Source organism: Falco naumanni, chromosome 4 (genome assembly GCF_017639655.2).
Source record: "Falco naumanni isolate bFalNau1 chromosome 4, bFalNau1.pat, whole genome shotgun sequence".
Taxonomy (NCBI): domain Eukaryota; kingdom Metazoa; phylum Chordata; class Aves; order Falconiformes; family Falconidae; genus Falco; species Falco naumanni.
This window is the reverse complement of record NC_054057.1, coordinates 30765141-30787518: the sequence shown is the minus strand read 5'-3', so window position 1 is coordinate 30787518 and position 22378 is coordinate 30765141. Positions and strand designations below refer to the sequence as shown.

General features: G+C 35.5%; 1 protein-coding gene across 3 annotated transcripts in view; it reads right to left on the bottom strand.

Annotated features, from left to right (window-relative positions):
• Positions 1 to 22378, bottom strand: part of CRPPA (CDP-L-ribitol pyrophosphorylase A) — a 125508-nt gene that overhangs the window by 50461 nt on the left and 52669 nt on the right. For all 3 annotated transcript variants that reach the window (XM_040592564.1, XM_040592562.1, XM_040592563.1), the window contains 4 exons: positions 22097 to 22142; positions 9506 to 9603; positions 4903 to 4992; positions 4109 to 4201 (listed from right to left, as the gene is read on the bottom strand). In XM_040592564.1, coding sequence (XP_040448498.1) covers positions 4109 to 4201; positions 4903 to 4992; positions 9506 to 9603; positions 22097 to 22142 — 327 coding nt within the window. The remainder of the gene's footprint in view (positions 1 to 4108; positions 4202 to 4902; positions 4993 to 9505; positions 9604 to 22096; positions 22143 to 22378) is intronic.

The following is a 22378-nucleotide window of genomic DNA, read 5'->3' as shown; positions in this document are numbered from 1 at the left end:
ATTTATTTATTTATTTACTATTAGGATACTAGAGAAAGGCAGGTGGTTTACTTAAGCATCTTACAAGTTATCAAAATGGAAATGCATTCTTTAAAGATTTACTTGGAATTCACTACCTTTTCAGTATAGCAAATTAGTTGCCTAAACTGGATTAATTTCAAGACAACACTTCAAGTTTAAGAAGAAGAAACTACTTCAAAAGAAGGTAGAGATATGACTGTCCTGACCTCTTGGGCAGGGAAAGGCTGGAAAAGCAGGGATGCTGCACAAAGATGGTGGGTCTCATCTCTAGGACCCGAAACTGATCTCCAGGGAGGTGTCAACTAGCTCAACCCTTTCCCAAGGCTTATGTGTTCCACAGTTTAATCAATTTACCAAGTTTCTCTCAAATGCAGAAATCAAAATTAAGGATGCTGATCTGTACATATGAAGGATCAGCATCTATCAATAGCAGAAATGCCCCTCCCTTAAAAGAAAGAGAAAATATTTTTCTGGTTGAATCATTCCATCGACATAAAACTTATCTGTAAGTACTACAGAGAGGCGGGAGTATAGAGGTAGCCCCAGAGATCTGTGCCTGGGAAAATTATTTCAAATTCCCTTTGTACTTTACGTTCAATTTACCCTGACCGATAACAGGTTGTTACTTATTTTCCCTTGCAACACTTTTTAAAAAGCTGTTTACTGTCTAAGTGCATACTCACCAGGAGCAAAGCTATTGTCTGCTATTACACAGGCAGAGATTAATTTTCAGACACTCCTTATTTTGTTATTTTTACCCAAAACAAGGCTAAGCACTGCTCATTTACAGCTATTTACAAGAAATTTTAAAACCTATTATTTTGAGAGAACACAACCTAACACCTACTTACCATTAACCTGTTCCACAGCTTTAAAAAGAGATTTTTCTCAAACTTACTTTTGTACGAAATGCAAATAATGGTAACTACAGAGGTGAAGTACTAGCATTCATTTCTTTCTAACCCTAAGTAATAACAACAAAACAAAAATCATATCCATTCACAGCATCTACAAACATGAACATGTATTACTCAGAAAAGTAATGTCAGTTTAGGAATATGATTCTCCTCGTTATAGCAAATTTGGAAAGGATACTGGTTTGATGCAAACAAATAATTGCATGAAGTTCACCTCTCTGCTTCCTATTTCTCCTGTAACGTTAATCTTCCTTTTTCTATGTCTGGATACAGTACTCCAATTGCTGCTTCAGCTTACAAATGCCACAAAAAACTCCAGTCAGGCATCAGGATAAAGGACAGACTTTGAAATCTGAGGCAATTTATATGTGGAAATATGGACAGAAGTCATCACGTCCAGTGCAAGCTCATCCTTTTACTGGGACAATTCTCCCCAGGCTGGTTAAACAGACAATATGGCACAATAACAACACCTGTCACTTTTACAACTAAAGCAGCTGAATATTGGAAGGAAAAATAAAACTGATTCTTTTAATTATCAGATTGTTACAAAAAAGCTGTGTGTCCTGAAATCAAAGAATAGACAAGAACTTTCCAATTACGCAAAAAGTCTACATTAGACTGTTCCTGATTATGAGGTTAGAATGGAAGCAGTTAGCTGCTCTCCACATTTATCCTTTCAATTCTTCACTACCAGGAACAGTTTTACTTTTGAGTAGAAAAGTATAATAAGCTAGCACCTGAAACCTCTGCATTTAAATGTCACCATATTGCTTAAAATTCTGTCACATCTGCCTGAGAAATACTAATGGGCCCTTTAACATCAAAAGAAAGCGTCTTAAAAGGCTTTTCACTAACAATGCATTCAGGTTTTATGTTAAACAAAGTATACAGCGAAGAATAAAGCCGAGGAGTCTCCCACTCATAAGCCTTAGTGAAGAGGACACTCAACATTGAATTTAATTAAAGACTGCTGAAGGAAGTTTCTGTCCCCCAGCCATACCATCTGTAATGAGTTTTAGGGATCAGAAGTTTAAATGACTTAAATAGTTCCCAGCGATTAATATGAGGCAATGATTTGTTTAGCTAATTCTTCAGTCATTTAAAACATACCTTCCAGTCTTCCCATTTGTTCCTTCTTGTATTTCTAAAAGATAGTGTGATACCTCCATAAAATTCAAAAGTGTAGCATAAAATGCCTTTTTACAGTTAAAGTACTTTATTTTTTTAATGATAATTTTAACAAATATATGTGTATCTGTGTTTTAAATATTAGCAACTGCTTCCACCTAGTTATGAGACTTCTCTCTCACTGTCTGGTTTTGGGAAATTTCAGGTAGTTGTCAGGAACAACTCATGGATCTGGAGCATGGTAAAGAGATTAAATGTATCGTTTTCTCCTGAGGCTATTTTAAAAGGTGTCCAACTAAATAATTTGTGCACACTGCAAGCCACTCAAGCAAGTACACTTTTATTAAAAATGGTGCTGGATTCTACAATGACTTCAAGATCTAGTATCTTAGGGGCAAACCTGAGTTTCATGGTGAGCTTGTGTAAGCATTATTTGCTTCATACCTATTTCTCAGGAATACTAGGTCCAGAAAATGCACAGGTACAATTACTAAAATACAGCGCTCACATTCCTCGTGTGACACTAAAAAGCACTTAATTCAAAGTCCAGAGTAGAGATTAGCTATGAATCAGGCACAAAATAAACATGCTTTTAACACCATGGTATTGCCTACTCGATTAATTCCAACTTTATCTGCACAATCCCCAGATGTAATACAGACAGAAATGGGAGGTAGGGGGGTGGGGATGGTGTTGTTTATATTCTTGGTAAAGGACTAATAAAAATATTCTCAGTTCAGAAAGGAGCATTCTGCACATCCAGTAGCCTTGTAAGGCAACAAAATTGGAGGCATGTCATTGCTTTGATTATCAAAGGCAGAAATAATTTACCTTTGAAAATTCAGTACAATTAAAGCTCTACTCTGAACTTCCTCAGAAACAGGGTCAAGAAAAAAAGTCTAAAGTGCTAAATATTGATGTTCATAGATTCACTCCCAAGACAACAACACTCTATAGGTGAGGATATAACTTTCTTCCTTTGTAAAAGTAATCAAGTTTCATGATAACTCATTTATTTGTTGGATCATAATGCAATTTCATCACTTAATCTGAAATGTAAGTATAAAATTGACAAGTAAACGCTCAGTTTTCCCTCCAGATCACTAGACTCTGCACTTCAGAAACTATTCTGGCCCCATATAAAATAACTATTTATTCTTTTTTCAAGAGCCTCAAATATGGAACTATATTTTAAAGTCACAACATATTATCTTGTGTTATTGCTGCAGAGCATAATAAATGTAGTCCAGAGGCACATTCCGCATGACATATGGCATTAATGACACTCATTCCACCCACCACTTCTCATCCCTACCTATTAAGCCAGAAAACATAATGACAGAATTAACTGGATCTGGTTACTCTGCATAGACTTTCAAATCTTCTTGTATTTTCTCCTTTTTAACAGTGAGTAAAATAAAAGTCATGCACACCTTCAGCTGTCATCCACATGAACTGTTAAATTATTCTGGCAGCAATATTAAAATAATGAGAATTTCAGCCAAAAAATACACTTTAAAACTTCTGCCACATACCAGATTAGGTTTTTTTCAGTCTTAACATCATCTCAATAAGTAAAGTATGTATTGAACTTCTATTGCAAAGTACTTCAAAGTTATTTTTTAATCCTTGGACCAGAAAAGAAAAGCAACAACAATTTTAAAACTTTGAATAAACCACAGAGAACAGAAAAAAAATAAGCCACTTAATTCTGTTTCAGCTGAGCACTCAAGCAGAGTGCAACATTCACAGCATCCCCAGCAGAGATGGAGCACAAAAGCAAAGCAGGAGTTAACAGTTCAGTATGACTAGCCACAATGAGTCTTTCACAGAAACATAATAAATTGTCATTTGCTAGTCTTGGTTTATTTCCTGAGAGCATGCAGTACATTTTCTGAAGTGCAAATGAGGCTCTTTACAGTCCAATTTACAGTTCAAATTTGCAATTTTATTCAGAGCTAGCAGCAGCTTAAACCTACTCTGACATTTAAAAATATTTCATTAGATGCTTTCTACGGTAACTTACAGGAGTTACCTACCAAAATAAGGACAACTGGATATAAGAGAGGAATATTTGATTTTTCCAACATATCCACTAGTTGCTGAGTTTCTTGAATGGCATACTTTTTATCCTAAAAGAAAAGAAGTGCTTAGAATTACTGAAAACATCAAACACTGATTTCATAAAAATGGAATTCAAAGTTCTGATATTTATCAAAAAAAGATACAACACTTTTTTGGTTTGGGGTTTTTTTGTTTCCTTGGTTATTTGGTTTTAATATAGTTGTAAACTGGTAAGTTTATAGCTGTTTGAAAAAGAATATGAAATTAATAATATTATCCTTAAGACGTATACATATAACAAGCTTAAGGGTCTTGATTGGTCTTAGATGTGGGTCCATCTAAAACCTTCCTGTTCCCATACAGGGACCCAAATACAGATTGTACGGCATAAATGTGCCCAAGATAGAAAATGCTGATTTAGACCACAGCAGCAATGCACAGTTAGTTAGATGATGACATGTATGACATACCTCTTCTCGAGACATTTCACTTCAATACATTATCTATGACAGGAAATTTTAAACTACTTTCAGTTGTATCCTTCTTATTCAAGAATTCATGGCTTATTTAACACCACACTGATGGAAGTGCAGAACCAGGAGAGAAAGGATGGGCCAGTATCTCAAAGGTCTAGTCTGGCGCACATCAGAAAGGATATACCAAGAGCACAGAAATAATAAACAACGTATTATTCAAATATCTAATTATTATTGACTGTTACTAATAAGTTTAAGTGCAAAACTAAAAAGCATGCATCCTTACTACTTACATTTACACAAACAAAATTGTAGCACTGTCCTGAAAAGATGTTCTGTAGATGGCTATCATTTTTGCTTAGAGATACTGATATAGCTTCAACCTGATTAGAAAAAAAAAAAAAATCACTGTCACAAATTTTACTTCAGCCTCAACAACGTGCTAAAGTTTCCACCGTTATGGCAGAGTTTGTTCATTCAAACAATTTAAAACAGGCAATTACTATTTCCACTATGAGAATTAAAAATTGCTCAGATTTCTAGGTGGCTCAACAGTGAAGCATGGAGTCACAACACTCTGCAGAGTTTTCTGCAAGTTTTTGCTGAAGCACACTGGTAGGGGAGCCATGCCAGACACAGCCCTGGCAGCAGCAGACACTACTACTGCTGCTGCCTGCAGTAGGGTGTTCAGCTGTTGCCAGAGATGAAACCACTGTTCATAGGATCAAGATGATCTAATGATTTTAGACCTCTAATTCTGAGAAAATCTCTGTAATATTCAAATACATATACATTTTGTCTTCATACAACTAAAAATAAAATAATTGAAGAAGAACATATGAAAGAGTACACAGGTATTCTAGGACTCTACATATGACAAGACTCATTTAGAATTTCTCCTGAAAATAATTTCCTTAGTGAATACTTCAAAATACTACCTTAATCACAGACATACTTATTTTGCAACCTTTAACTAAAACACCAGCTAAGAAATTATCTTATCCTAATTAAAATAAAAACTAGCTTCTACTGCACTATCAGCTTCAGGATTGCTTTAAGTAAAACAGCAAACCAGGTAGTAAAAGGGGAATTAATCCCCTAAAAGATGTTAACACTTTGAAGCCAACTAAAAAAACTTGAAAATAAGGCAAAAAAAATCTTCATGTTGCTTCTATTAAACTAGCAAACCTCACTGTTCCATTGCTCAAATAAGCTGCCCAGAAGACATATTATATATAGCAGCCAACAACAGAAGGAACACACCGCTGTGTTCCCTCAAAATGTCACGTAATCCACCATCCAACAGAAGTACCAAATACAACATTTAAAAATGCTTTGCACTGTTATCTAAAGCTGTATTTGTTTATTTTTGTAATACCTGGGGAGCTAACTTTTTGCAAAGGAAGGTGGTTTGAAACCCAAAAGTTGATACTTATGCACTAAAGATTTTAGAAACAATTTGGACTGAAAATTTGTTCAAACAACCCCAAATACTTAACATTTAATAAACCAATAAAACCACAAAAGGCAAGAATTACTTAATATACTCTAAAAATGTAATACTCCAGGTATTGCAAATACACAAAACTCTCCTGACTTGAACTGCAGAAGTAAAGTCAGAAATCCCCAGTACCTTTACAACCTCGCATATACTTAGATGAACAGGAGCATAATGCATGCCACAGTCTTTTCAGAAGGTAAATTGAACATGACTCAGGGGACAAGGCCTATTTGTTTTCTTTTTCCTTAAAATATTACGATACATGATGCTTAAGTATTCCTGAACGTTTAAAAATTAATAGTATATCAGAGTTTTGATTTAAATTGAACAATTTGATAAAGCAGTTAACTGAGTCTTTGTTTTACAGCAAAAATTAAATCAGATTTCTCGCTTGGAAAAGTACACACAGCTGCCTAATTAGAACCTTCAATACAGCATCAATTAATTAAAATTAATTTTAATTCTATCTGGCATGTTAGTATCCTATGCCAAAGTTTGGGGTTTTTTTTAATTAAAATTAATATTAATCAATGTTATTGGCTATTTGAGAGAGCAAAAATTACCGAAACCCACCACCTCAGTAAAATGTGTTCATTGCATAATGTCTCAGTGTTTAAATAGAAAAAAAAAAAAAAAAAAAAAAAAAAAAAAAAGGATTTGCTTAATCACTTCTGGTCATTATAGCAATTGCTATGCAGGTAGTATAAAGAAGCAGAGATTGTAAGTTTTCATGAACATGAAGATAGGAATAATAATGTTTTCTTTAATGTTTTTCTGCTTATCAGATGCCCTGTCCTGAAGCTTTCCATAAAATTGAAAAATAGTATCAGGACATTGGGAATCTGTAAAAGTTAGTTGAATTATATCTGAATTTTAAATCACAATTAATAACAATTCAGCAAGCGGACAAAGCGATGTTTAAGAAATTAGTGCATTTCTACTAGTGAAACACTAGTTCATTTACTAATTAAAACTAACTAAATATTTTGATATACTGCTTGTGGATATTTATCCAGTCACAAAAAAACCCCCAGCTTCATCCAATTGATTACATTTCATGTGACAGGAGCACTTTGTCACTGAATAAGCAGGAGTACGTAATTTCCAGTCACAGAAGAAAACACCTTCAGTCCCCCATTTAGGTTTGCTTGTTTAAAAAAAAAAAGGGCTAAATAACAAACATAAGGAAAGACTCAATTTATGTCTTCCACACTAAGATATCTTCTGTAAAGCATTCACGTATTAGTTATATGGTTTACAGTAACACTGATTAAAATACTTACTCTTAAAGTACTTTGCAAGCAGTAACTGCTGCCTTATTTTATTTTTTTTTTTTAGAAAAGCTTTTATTTTCATTTCTTTATCTCATCATTTCAATTTTTACATCTTTTTTCCCCTGTTTTTGGAGTCTCTCATGGAAACCCCACTAACAATTTATTTTTAATTTTTCTTTAAGGATGCATCTAGAAGTTAACAAATATCCTAAAAATAAATATGGCTGGTACTAAGAACTAGAGTGTCAAAACTATCTAAAACGTTAAAATATTGACCACGGCCAGTTTAAATTTCAGTTAGTTTAAATTTGAAGTATGTAGGCTACTGAATGATTCCCAGTTAGTGTCTGTCTTGGATCAATTATCATCCAATTAGCAAGGCCCAGCTTTCAGTGTGGTACAGCAATTATCACATTGTACAGAGCCAAATCTCTCTCTCACAAGGTTATTGTGCTTCACTTGAGAAATCATAGGCCAGTGGATATATTCTGTCTAAGGTGTTTCAAACTAGAAGTTCTGTATATTGGTAAGCTTAAAAATTAAGTCTTAAAAGATTATACCATTTAAAAACAAGACACACAATACATAAATATTAGTTTTCGAAGATATTCAGTGTAAGGGTTCATGAAATTAATTACTAAGGATGTTTAAAGGGACACAAGAAGACAGGGATCTTGGCGAAGTCGTTTGGTAGGTATCACTGCAGGAATTTTTAGAAACTGTTGAAAAGAAATTCAACAATCAACTTCATTATGAGGAAAGACAACATGGATCAAAAAAAAAGAGAAGAAATTATCAACTAAATAAACTGATTTAATAGAACCATAAAAAAAATTCAGTCCCATATTAGTAGGAATCCCTTCATTTTATGCCCTCATTATGTTGTTTGTGCCCATTTTATGTGTGTTTTATTCAAATGCACCATGGGTTCATGTGCTGGACCAACCCAACAATAAACTGGTTTTGAAATGAAAATTTGGAAACATGTTGAAAATTTTAACCAGTTTTGCTGGCAGTCTGATTTGAGGTTGCTACATCTTCCTAGTAACCGTAGAATAGTTTAAATGGAAAGAAAAGGAAAAACAGTAACAGATCTGGTATCAGTGAAATGGAAACATAGTTCTGCTCCATTATACAGCTATTCAGACAAGAAAAGATCTTATTCAGCTCTACTAATGTTTTCCACTTTTAAATGTAGACTTTTAAAAAAGCATGATTTTCCATATTAAATGCAATTGTTTCCAAATAAAACCTGTAAGTACAATGTCAAGTGGCATTTCTAGATATAAAATAGCAATACAGTTTGCTACAGAAGAACATCCTACTCTTAACAAAGCGCACACTGCAGAACAACAGCAGACATGAATAAAACCATTGCAAAAGCAACATTGTGCAAATCAGGAAATCTGTATTTTTGAACAGCTATTCCCTTTCTGTTTCTATGGGTAATAGAAAGATGTGATACCATCACATAAGATATAATTAAGAAACACCCCAAGACCAGTCAAGATTTAAGCAATTACCAAATGTTAACCACCTTTGGGAAAAATGACAACTTGATAGTTCTATTAGTAGAAATAATGAAAAACGAAAAGATAGTTAAATGCCAGTAGAAAATGCCATCAATATCCTACAGCAAAGGCTTCAATGAACATCCACTGAGTGAAATGTCCCCTGTCTCTCTGCAAAAAGGCTGATTAATTTGACTTTGCATTCACAGTTCTGCAGGAATACATCCTACTCTTTAGTGGGTTCAGAATTTAATTCAGACTTCAAAGTAACAAAAGCATTTCCTCTGTAACATATTTGTTACAATTTGAGCTTAGTGAATTTATAAAATCTAAAGAAAATGGCCTCTCTGTTGTCTGGATCCAATTTCTCCTCTAATCTAATATATACATTTTAAGAGGATCAGTAAGATCCCCCTCCACAGCATAGCTGGGCTGAAGATGCTTCCTTCTGGGTAACTTCCACACCTGGTGTTAATCCCTTGTAATAAATACTATAGTGACCCAGGAGGTCTCTGTTTCCGTATTCACATTATTTAGACCATTTCTTATGAGTTGCAAAAACCAGAAACATTAAATTAATTGTACAGTTTACAGACACAGTTGTACTTACTTTTAATTGGTTTTTCAGAGATTCATGAAGGCGAAAACCTACTTGTGCAACAGCTTCATTCGCATCAGTAATAACACAAACTTGTTGTGATAGGTTGTCTGTGATCAAGAAAAAACCCTTAGTATTTCATGCAAAGGTAAATCAATCAAAATTACTAATCTGCTAAACATTACCTTCCATCCATATACTGCTGTATCTTGACAGAACCTTTTCAACAGCTGTAAATTTAATTTTGAGACAACTTATTTCAAGGCACAGTTAATATAACTACATAATTTATGTAACATACATCTCAAATATAAAGTTCATATTATATTTTATATGATTTTGTACATTAAAACATCACATAATCACACTGTCACCAGAGCCCATTTAAATAAGGGACTTCTATGAAAAAGTATTTGTTTAGGTACACATTACTGACGCTAGATGACAACCAAGAAAACAACTTTTTGAAAACCTCATACCACTTACCACTTCAACAAATCACTAAATGCAGTGTCAGCAATATTGAGAAAAGCAGAAAAACCCCAGGAGATAGCATAAATCCACTTCCCAACAATATATAGTACATAGCTAAAAAAACCCAAACGTATTGAAAATACGTTTCAGGGAGATAGCAGATATAACTGTTCATCTCAGTATCAAAAAAGTTGCAGAGTCAGTGACAAAGATCTTAGCATGGGCAGTCTCTTAGATCTTTTACTGATGGGAAAAAATATAATATTTTCTTGATACTGAGAACAAATAGTTTCAGGCTATTGCCTGATCTGCTCCATAAAGCAAATATTTCAGAAAATTAGTATTTTCTTTTGTTATTGACTAGTTTCAAGATTGAGTGAACATTTTCCTTTCTTTAAGCAAACAAATCAAAATAATTCAAGTCTGGAATTCTCACTTCTAATTCAGGATTTTATCTTTGAGATGCTGAATTAATATGCAGACAAAAACATAACATTTCTAATGTCTTTGGGGTTGCCACTCCATAAGCAGCTAGAAATTTCATAAAGGTAAAGTCTAATTATGTTTAAAGCAGACTTCAATGAAACTTCAGGGACAGAAATATACCAAACCACCACAAGATAAATTAGTAGTGAAAGACATAAAAGGAATTATAAAAATATGGCCTAACTTCTCTTCAAACAAGTCTGAGTATAAAGATACATATTTGTTGCATGTGGAAAGGTTTTTTTATAATTACATACCACACAATAAGTTCAATCAGATGCGTTACTTAAGTAAACATCTCACTTTCTATTGTAAACTCAAAGACTTCTTTACAAAAATAGACATACAGACCTGAAAATTAATTTTAAAGCTGCTGCAGAGTTGACATTATTGGAAAGTGAGTTACAAGTTTTAAACAATTATTTGTAAGCAGGACAAGTGAATCAACCACTGAGTATCCCAAAATATAATTACAATGATTTTATGAATTATGGGCATTTATGAAATCCATTATTTGTAACATGACAACAAAAATAGTGGTAGCAACTGACTTTGTATTAAGTTAGCAAGAATGCGGCGGGGGGTGGGTGAGTGGGTGTCGGGGCAGGGAGAAAGAGAGGGAACAATAAACATCTGTTTATAAACCATCACAACCAGATGAAAGTGAGAATTAAAAAAATGCATGGCCACTTCTCATAGGACTGGAAATCATAGGATACCATGACTGTGGGAGAAATTATCTTCCCATAGATACACTGGGCAAAAAAATATACTGAGCATGCGCCAAAGTTGGCTTCTACTTATACAGAAGAACTTTACAGTCTAAAATATGGGTCAATGGGAAACCATATTGAATTAATTTCTTATCAGCAGAAAGAAACTGGTGGGGAGATTGAAATAAGAGCAAGAGTCCCTTGAATTTAGTACTGTACGTGGAATGCAGATACAAGATAGATGTACATAATAAACCAGACTGGCATATCAGATTTCAAGAACTCCGATTCTATTGAACCAAGTAACTTAATGAAGAAGGTCAGATTGGAGCTGTTACAAAAATCCACATGTGGAAGAAGGCTGTGGAAGCCAAGGCGGCACCATAATTTAGGCTCTGACAGTTCTTTTTAAAAAGTCGTCAGTTATCAACTGCAAGTGTCAAAAGTAACCTCACAAGAGGCTGCTGCTCAAAGACTGCAGCCATAAAGCCCATCTCACTCCTCTCCCCGGCCCCCTCAGACCTCTAACTTCCGGCAATGTAAGTGAGAAAGGAGAGATGACTACCAAAAAAGCAACCAAGATTTGCAGGTTCAATTTAATGAAGAAGAAAGCAAAATTGAATGAATTGTGAAAAAATGTATTTGTAATCTGGAGGAAGGAGGAATATAATGCAGCGGGGGGAAAGTCTACAAATAAAGTATGAAAAAATAATGTAACGATAATACACACATTGATAAGATGCTGCATGCTTTTAAATGATCAAGAAAAATGAAGTCTGGGAAATCACAGTTTACGAAATCATCATAGCAAAGCAACGGTTCTGTTCTAGTTTAAATGGAAATTGAGTCTTAAATTTCAATCCCAACCGTGTCAAGTGACCAAAACCATCTGTATGTTAATTTAGCAGTCTGCAGGTTTGCCGTACTGTGGGAAGGCAGGCTGCGTGGAGCCCCGCTCCCCAAGACTGCCCGTGTCCCAGCGCCGGCGAGCCGCTGGAGCTCTGTTCACTCGGTGCCAACACGCTGGCCCCACGAACCCAGGCAGCGCCGGCGCAGGCCTCGCACGGGTCCTGCTGACCGCACGCAGCACTTCACTCCTGGCTTTCAAGAAGTTTGCCTGGGTGAACGGAACGGTTATTCTGGAAAGCCACATCAGGGCCATGTCATAAAGAATTTTAATGCTCAGCTAACAATTTTTCATCAGATTGCTGGATAATCCAGTCTGGAAGAGACCTCAGGAGATCTCTAGTCCAAACTCCTGACCAAAGCAGGATCACCCATGAGATCAGGCCTGGTCACTCAGTGCCCTACCCCCCGGTCCTTGAGAACCTTTGAGGACAGAGACCTCTCCAGGCAACCTGTTCACTGCCTGACTGTTCTCACGGTGAAAGTCCTTCCTGAGGCAGAACGTCCTTTGGTTCAGTTTTTGCCTGTTACCTCTTGTCCTTCTCCCATGCACCACTATTCTGTTTTCTTCTCTACTTTCATGACACACCTTCCCAACCTTTTTTTTTTTTTTTTTTTTTTTTTGCTTCTCTTGCTATTATGTTGTCTATCAAAACCTGTATCCTTCTTTGGCTTCCTCTTCCTCTGCTTACTTTAAACTTAATATTTCCCTGGAAATCTCCTCATCCCAATACACGTCTCCCATTTACTATTGGCTTCTTCACAGCTGTACCTGATTATGGAGTAACACCCTCCTCCCCATACTGCATCACATTTAACATCCACTCAGAGCATATATTTCATATAAATCAAAAACAGTTAAAACTTTACACTACCAAATTCTGTTAGGTTAAACATTAAAGTTCTCTATCAGGAAAGGGGTAGGAATTTTCCTCAGTGAAGATAAATTTGATACAGGATTTCAGAATTTATTCCATCAAACCACCTCCTCTCTCCAGCAGAAAATTTATTTTTTAATTTTTCTGTGTGCTTCTTTGATATCCTGAAAGCTTTAGATCACATTATTATTCAGTAACATCTGTTATAGTCTTTATCCTAGGATCTCACCAAAAATTATAAATTAAAATGTGTGCATGTTTATGGAACTACCTTAGTTAGATAATGTATTAAAGTGTACTTAATGAATGACTTAAAAATTCACCCTGAAATGCATGCCACAAACAAGCAGCAATTAAAATAATATTTTGCTCGACTAAAGATCATAAATATCATATCCTGGGGAATTAATACCATAAGAATAAAAATGCACCTGAATAGCAAACAGATTTTAGCCTACGGACATTATTTTTTCTCTTAATTGCACATATATGTGTACACATATACTTGTTTTTGTAAACATGTTCATACCATGCCATTCTGGTCTGTCATTATAATTCCTACTGTTTTGGAAGCACATCCTATTCATCAAAATACTTTTGAAGTTTGCAGTGAATTCAAAATAGGAAATTAGTTTATCGGAATTTCTTTTTCACTTTCTATACAGCAATAGCTTGTCTGGTCTGAAAATTCAGGCATTTTTAGTATAACAGAGATGTTTCTACCACTGTAAACACAAGAAAAATGAAATAAGTACCGCCAAGCGTTTAGTTCATTCATGCTCAACAGAATGAGTTGAAATTCTTATTTGTATGATATAGGTTAACTAAAAATATCTAACAATTTTTTTTGTTTACCAATTCCACATTTCTCTGTAGCCAAAAACACCAAAAGCCAAATGTGACACTGGCCCTACCGATGTTAGTATAGAAGAAAGAGAGGAAGATTTTGTGGTAGAAGAAAAGGAAGAGGGTTGTTATCTGAGGAGTACCTCCCCACCTGCCAGTCTATTTCTTTGCCTCACAGCAGAGAACAGCCACTGGTTAATTAGCGTGCCCATGAAAATGCAGGCTACCTCGAGTAAGGTCTCTGTCCTTTGATAAACAAGTCTTATGTCAATTTTTGTATTATTTATATGAAGAACTCACATGACTTTTTATAACACAAAACATAGTATATAGCTCCCAACAATCATAAAAAATTTGAGGGCATTGCAATATTTTTCTTGGCACTTGCTAATTTTATCAACATCAGCACATACTTATTTAGCTAAATGTGAGGGCAAAATATCCAATCTGCAAGTGCACGCTCTTCTGAAAAAGTAATTGCAGAAGAAGGGCCCTTAAGAAAAGAAAGAGGAGGAGAGCAAGTCAAACTCTAAGTTACAAACTTCTATTGAGAAGCACCATTTAAAGTTTACATGTTGGAACTAGAGTTCAAAGATACCTACCCTGAGGGCAGTAGTCCTAATGGAAATTTTTTAGGATGTTTTGTATTAGCCTGATCTTAACTACATTTCTAGATGAGTCACCCTTATTGTAAGATGATATTTTCAAGACTATTAAAAATAGGCGTGTGCCACCTTGTCTGCATACTCTGCAAGTTCATACCTGCTTAACTAAAGAAAAGCATTACATTTACTGTTTATAAAACAAATTTTAGAACTCAGACTATCATAATACAGTTGTAAAAGAGACTTGAGGAAGTAAGCAAATTCATAAGACACATTTTAAGAAAACAGTCTCAAAAGATAACTCAGTCTATTTATATTAGAAAAATGTTTCTTTGTATTGGCTTGAATATGAATTACATATATGCATAAATATATCTAAAGTATGAAAATGTACATATGCATGCATGCTTTTCTTACTTCTACCTGAGTCAAGTTTAGCATGCTTAAATTTATCAGTCATTATGTCTCATTAAGCTGGTACAGCTACCTGTGCTTCTATGAAACATTTGAGACTTGTTACTTAGGTAGGATTATATTTGTAATATAAGGAACTAATGGAACTATAATGTCTAAAGGAACAGTCTCATAATCACATGATTAACTGTATTTTTTTCAGACATAATTTAATTGCCAAACACATATAACAATAATTTTTCTTGTATTTAAATTGATTAATTAAAGAATTATAATTTAATATATGGACAATAGAGAGAAATGCAAGACCACTTGAAAAATAAACAAAGTAGCAAAATAATATGTCAAACTGAACCACAAGAAACCTGTTCCTTAGCAAAACTGTCTAGAGGCAGAAGTGTAACCTTAATATTCTAGCATAAAAATCTAAGTATGTAAGATCTGTTGAAGTTCATAACTCAAAGCAAAAAAAAGATTACTATTTGAAACCAGAAAAAGACCAGTTGGATGAATAGTTCTCATCAAAACAAATATTTTTAATAGAGCTTCAATGGATTTTCTAAATAAAACTAACAGGTTAACAGAAAAGGTAACTGTCATTCTCTGAAGTTGAAGCAAACCAAGTTTTGGTCACTAATAAATAAGACTGTAGATGACATGAAATTTGGAACTGCAGTCACAAAATTGTATGTGTACACTCAAAATTTCTTCACTGCTGAATTCATCCAATGCTAAAATATGCATCCAGCAAATTAAATACATAATAAATAATAAAGAAATCAGCTGTGAAGACTGAAATGGTAGTGGGGAGCCAGGGAGAAGCCCTTGGTACCCTACACTCTCCAAGCCCATAAATTTAGCTTCTGGGGCATCTCCAGAGGACCTTGATAGCATGCAAGCTGGCATGCCAAGAGCTGGTACCTTGCAATCCAGCCATACAGCATCATGCAGGACCTCCCCTTCAGGCATTCTACATGGCCTGAACCTGGAGTCTGAATCCACCCAACTATGCAATACAGGATTTTACCATTCAGTGTACGATGCTGCATTTCAGTCCTGTGTCCTCTTCAACAACTTGACACAAAGAAGAACCATCATGTAGACCACCACCCCACACGTAATACCATTTATACTCAAAGCAGTATATAGTGTCAGGAAGAGGCACCCTCTTCTCCATATAGGTAGGAAAGATTGCTGCCAGCTATGCTCAGCAAAGTTACAGACACACTAGCAGCCAGTGCCAAGTAAAAGAAAGGGGTTTTAACAAGGCAAAAGATGGTAAATTTTGCATGGGAAGGCAGGTATTCCTGCCATAAATATGCCTTTCCAGAGTTCCTGGTATCTCATCATCATCCCAAAGAAGGAAAAGAAAAAGGGAAGGAAGGAAAAAGAGGACGTAGATATCCAGAAAACCCATCCTTGAGGATGCCTCTGAGGGGGAACGGTATCTGAAAATGCACAACCACATGGGTCTCATGTGAGCCATGAATAACACATTAGTACACTGGCAACTTCTGCTAGCCAAGTTTGTAGCTGTCAAATGATCAGAATCAGCAAAAAGTCCTTCCTCTCACCAGAGACCATTACTGAAACCACCAGAAGAAACAGTGCTTGTCGCTTTCTTGCAGTGGTGGTTTCTCTGTCAGATGACACACTTTCATGGAACTAACAGTTCTGTAACAGAAGCTCACAAACAGCAGCGAGTAGCTATCACACAGCAGACAGCTATCTAAGTTGTGGCAGAAAGCACAAAAGCATAATGACAAGTAGGAGCACTTCATATAGCACCACGTACTGGGTTCTGAACTCTCAGGAAAAGCAGACACTGTGATACAGTCAATTATACAGCCAGTAGGAGACACCTAACCAAGCACGCCTTGGTGTGTAGGATGGTTGCCATTCTGGAAGGTGACATACCCTTGAAGGTTTCCCATAGCCACAGCACAAAACAGCAGAACATAGGTATTAAGATTTCTTCTGTAAAACTAAAAACCATAAGACTGAATGATGTAATGTGGGGGTACAACAAGATGATGCTCAATAGGACAAAAATATATTCTCCCCTTAAATATGCTTTCCTTTAAGCGTGGCATGAACTGTGAATAAAATGCTTGCCTAATGTTAATTTACATAGCTCAATTGTCCACTACAAAAATAAGTCATGTAATATCAACCTGAAAATATGGTATTTGAAGTCTTTTAAAGGGCACAGAATAGATAAGGCACAGATCTCAAACTGCAGATTTGGAGTGCCAACAGTGTCTATTCAAAACCCCATTAAAGATAATTAATTATGTTAGGTAAATGTCATGGGGTGTCCTAATTAGCTATGGAGGACTCATTATACTGCTTGCAAAAGGAGTAAAGAACATGTGCAGCTTCCCCTTCCTGAACTCAAGCAATGAAGCAAAAAGCAAATCCAAACTTCAATGAACAACTTACAGTTTTTCATACAGAGCAGGCATAATAAAAACTACTGTGGTTACTGAAGCAGATATGTTGGATGCTGCCAAAGTGACAGATCACTAGATAAGTAAAGATCAAGTGAGAGATTAGCCTGATTTACCACCATGAAACATCTTCATTTTTACTTTAAGCTACATAAACTTTTTGTCATAACCAACAGCTGGAAAAGATTGTATTGGCTTTAGTGAAAACAAAAAAATGTGTTAATGTGACAAAATATGTATCTATGAAGAGACTGACTGGTCATTTACAGCACTTTTGCTCCAGTTATAAACACAAATAGTTAAGCTTCGTGAATGTTCATTTGAATAAGCTACACCTTCATTTTCTACTCAAGCAGTTTTAGAGAAAGCTGCTTGGAATGGATCTTATTTTTTAAATAAATTATAAATAATCTTCTTTAATGACTTACGAAATTACTGAAGCCCTTATATACACAGAAACATGGAAACTCATTTACATGAAGGCTGCAGTATTGTTTCAGGTTTATAATTTTTTTTGTATGAAATAGTAGAGAGTATATGTTACATAAAATTAACATAAACGCTATAAAAACATATTTGAAGCAAAACGCTTCAAAATATTACCAATCTACTTGCTTTTCTTTTGAACAATTTATAAAGAAGAAAGGATAGCACTGATTAAAGAATACAAGAAGTCACCTTTATAAGGATGAGAGGGCAGCAGAAGGAGAGCACAGAAATAATTTTTTCACATTGTATTCTTGTTTAGTTTCCCCACAAGAAGCGTGATGGTTCAGTTCCCACCTTCACAAGAGCTGCTCTGTAATGATGGAGGTATGTGGGGAAGGAGACACAAGCAAACTGGAGAGCTGAACCATGGGAGCAGGGTGCTGTCTCCTTCTCTAGCTACATAAAGCAACATATTCTACATAAGGTGTCCATCTGGCTTTCTCCTTGCCCACTGCAGAAGGATGTATTTAGTAAAGCAGCAAATAAATGGCAAGAAGACGAGTATGATTTTTTTAAAAATATAAATCAGCACTGGGTGTGATTTTTCTTTTCCTTTAAAGTTTACACAACCTCAGTACATCCAAAGGTCCTCTGAACTAAATAACTCTTAAATATTTGACTAATACCAAATGATACAGTTCAATAAATTGGTCTTTGTATTACAAAAAAGTATAGTCTACAGTTACGTTCAAGGAAAGTGGAAATGAAAATGGATCTACTTTATCCAGTAACGACTGATAAATTGCCATTAAATATTGAGAACATACATGGTAAATAAATATGAAAAATACACAGGAAAAAGGAAAATGCGATCAAAGTTAACATAGAACAATGAGTTTGCTGAGTTTTTTCCAAGTTGAATATTGAACCTTTTGTCAAGATATAATCAACATAATACAGTCATTGAGCTGATTCATGGCATTTACATCATTTTATGCTGGCTTTACTGGCTTCAGCAAGCTTGACTGACAGAAGTACATTCCTTGTTACAGAAAACATTTACAAAGATTATAATAATATAGCACATCCAAGCAGCTGGCAGCTGAATCAGCTTTCTACATCTCCTTATTGGCATTACCATTAAGGGAATTTTTCTTTGACAGTCTCTACTATATAGATAAAACATAAAATTACAGATAATACTTAACATTAAAAGAAGTCTGTACCGTAAAGCATTCATACAGTCTTTTAGAATTAGGAATTCAGTAACAATGGTGTAATGGGATCTATATTTAGATTGGGGGAAAAAAAAACTTCATTTTTTTATGTAATTACTTTTGCATTTCTCAAAGATTGGAAGCTTCCCTTTTTTCCATTGATCTATCATTCAAGGTAAAGTATTAGTTCAATTCCTATTCATCAAGAGGTAAAATCATTGTTTAATTTTATTGATACTGTACTATGAAATCCCTCTTTTGCATACTGATATGATCTATTAACTTTTGGGGGGTCTTGTGAGTCATTTTGCTCATATGACAACTACAATAATAGTATTTGAGCATTTAAAATTTATATTTAAATTGAATTGTTTTATCCAAGGAAAGATCACTTAAAATTAAATGAAAATTACTAGTACTTTTCCAAGAGCACAATAATACTAGTAAATTAAAAGAAAATGCTTTGATAATCACTGGGTTAACTCAAGAACTTCTCATCTAGATTTTAGATTTGTGAAAAAATCTTAATGGCAGAATGAATTCTGTTTGCACAAAGTTTGTAAATATCCGATAGCTATCAAAAAGTGGACAAAATGGAGAAACTCCCTATTTTGAAAGTGGTTTTCCGGTTTATGTCAGATCACACTCCCATTTTCAAAGTTTCCCATAAACTTGAATAAGTTATAAATACTGTTCTGAAAGTATTAGCCCAAGTAAATTCTGAGATGAAACATTGTTTACAATAACTCAATAAAAGCTGGTGAAAAAATGGCATTTGTAAGCTAAGAGATGCTCATATTGGCAAACAGCTGAACAAATGATTGCTAGGATATCAAGGACAGAGTTTCCCTTCCAAACTCCCAGCTTTGTAATAAAAAAACCTGAGAATCCTAAGAATTTCCAGGCTTTCCAGATGTATAAATGGAATTTTCTGTATTTCAGTTTTTGTTCATTGCCTGTTCTCTTTGCTGAACATCACTGAGAAAGAGTCTGGCTCCATCTTCTTCACTCCATCCCATCTGGCATTTATACACATTGCTGTATCGCGCTGAGCCTTCTCTTCTCCAGGCCTAACAGTCCAAGCTCTCTCAGCATCTCCTTGTAGAACAGATGCTCCACTACCCTAATCATTGTCATGGCCTCTTGCTCAACCCTCTCCAGCATGACCACATTGTTCCTGCACAGGGGAGTCCAGAATTGGACCCAACACTCCAGATGTGACCTCACCAGTGCTGAGCAGAGCGAAAAGATCACTTCCCTCGACTTACTGGCAATGCTCTGACTACCATAGCCCAAGGGGCTGTTGACCTTTGCCATAAGGGTGCACTGCCAGCTCCTGTTCAATTTGTTGTCCACCAGGACACCCCCAGGGCCTTTTCTGCAGAGCTGCTTTCCAGCTGATGGGCCCCCAGCCTGTAATGGTGCTTCTCAAGTGCAGGAGTTGCATTTCCCCTTGCTGAATCTCATGAGACTCCTGTTCACTTATTTTTCCAGCCTATCTAGGTCCTATTGAATAGCAGCATAACCACTTGGTCTATCAACTACTCCTCTCAGTTTTACATCATCTGCAGACTTGCTGGGAGTGTGCTGTGTCCTACCATTGAGATCATTGGTGAAGATTTTAACCAGCATTAACCCCTAGGGTAAACATAGGGGCCACTACTGACTGGGCTCCAGCTGGGCTTTACTGTTTGAGCACAGTAATTCAACCATTTTTCAATCCACCTGTCTACTTTTCTAGTCTGTACTTCATCAGTTTGTCAATGTGTATGTCATGGACCTAGTGTCAAAAGCCTTACTGAAATCAAGACAAACCATATACCCTCTGCTCTCCTTTACTAAGCTAGTCATTTCACTGTAGAATGCTATCAGTTCAGTCAGGCATAATTTCCCCTTTGTAAATGCATGCCAACCATTCCCAGCCACCTACTTGTCTTCAGTATGTTTGGAAATCCTAAGCTTGAAAGCTAGGAGTGTGGAACCTCTAAAACTCCTACTCAAAAGAAGATTTTAAAAAATTCTAGGCCTCCAGCTATGGAGATGAGAGCTCATTCCCTGTCAAAACCAGAACCTCTAATGTTTCCCAGCCTTATCTCCTTGATACGTGCCTGAAAAATTCAGTCAGGCAGTTCTAGCAATGCATATAATGTGTAATATTTGTCCACTGTAATAGCCAGAAGCTTCAAACTTGTTGCATTCTTGGGGGTCTAGAGAAGCAGCATGCCGAATACCACAGCAATATCTGAGCTCTGTTTAAGCTTCCTCGCTTGTCTACAGTAACAGAGCTGATCTTGGCAAGGTCTAATTGACTCAAATCAGAAGTTAAGCCAATACTGGATCATGTAACAACACATGAGCCACCAAAGTGAACAACTAGCCACTCACTCATCGTGCCCTAATATGGCATGGGTTTTGCTCTGTTTTTCTTAAATAGGAACGACACTTTTTTTCCTCTGGAAAAATACTTTTAAGGCAAAGGGAAGTCCCTTTCTCTTCATCAGTTTCTGGGCTTTTATCCCTCAGTTCTCCACCAGGAATCACGCAAGAGTCCCCTGAATCAGTGCCTATCAGTTTACAATAACCATCAGTGTGCTCATTATACAGTACTTCAGAGTCCTTCCTTTCTACACTGTTTTTAGATTGAGTCAATCTACATAAAAACTAAATCTAGTCTTCAAGTTAAACTGCTAAGAAAACGCTGTTTCCAGTACAGAAAAAGGTTTAAAAGCAGTTAAACAAAGTATTTATAAATTAATGGAATACCTCAATATCATATAATCACTATATCAATTTAGGCAACAAGTTGTTATATATAAAAGAGTAAAGAGACATGAAGAGTTAATATCTCATTTTCAGTCTGCTACTTAGATTAGAAAGATGGAACATACTCAGAATTGAACTACTAATGAAAAAAAATTGTTCATTCCTTACAAAGCCATTCAAAATGAAGTTGTTTGACTCTGTAATATACAAAACTTTTTATAAGGTTCTTTATTTGAAGAGAAGAAAAAGAAGGTAAATAATGCATAATGTAGTGTATTCCAATGAACAAGCTAAAACAACTTGCCTAAGCACATTTTATTCATCCTAGAACTTTTCTTAAAGACATTTAAAACTATAGCACACAAGATTCTTAATTAGACTCAGGAATATGCAAACTGACAGCCACAAGGACAAACACATACCCTTAATAATCGATTCAGCTGCATGCAGATCCCGCTTGTAGGTCACCTAAAGGACAGACAAGCCTCATTAGATTTAAGACAGCAGGAAGGAATGTAAAAGCAATAAAACAATGTCCTGAAGGCAATTCTTTACATTTGAAATACCATAAACAAATGACATTGTCAATTTCTTAATTCTGGTAAAATATCACTGGCAAGTCATGAGAACAGAAGATATATAAAATACTTAGATCTGTTCAGAACTCATTTGAAACCTAAAACTATTTTTAACCCCTTGAAGAA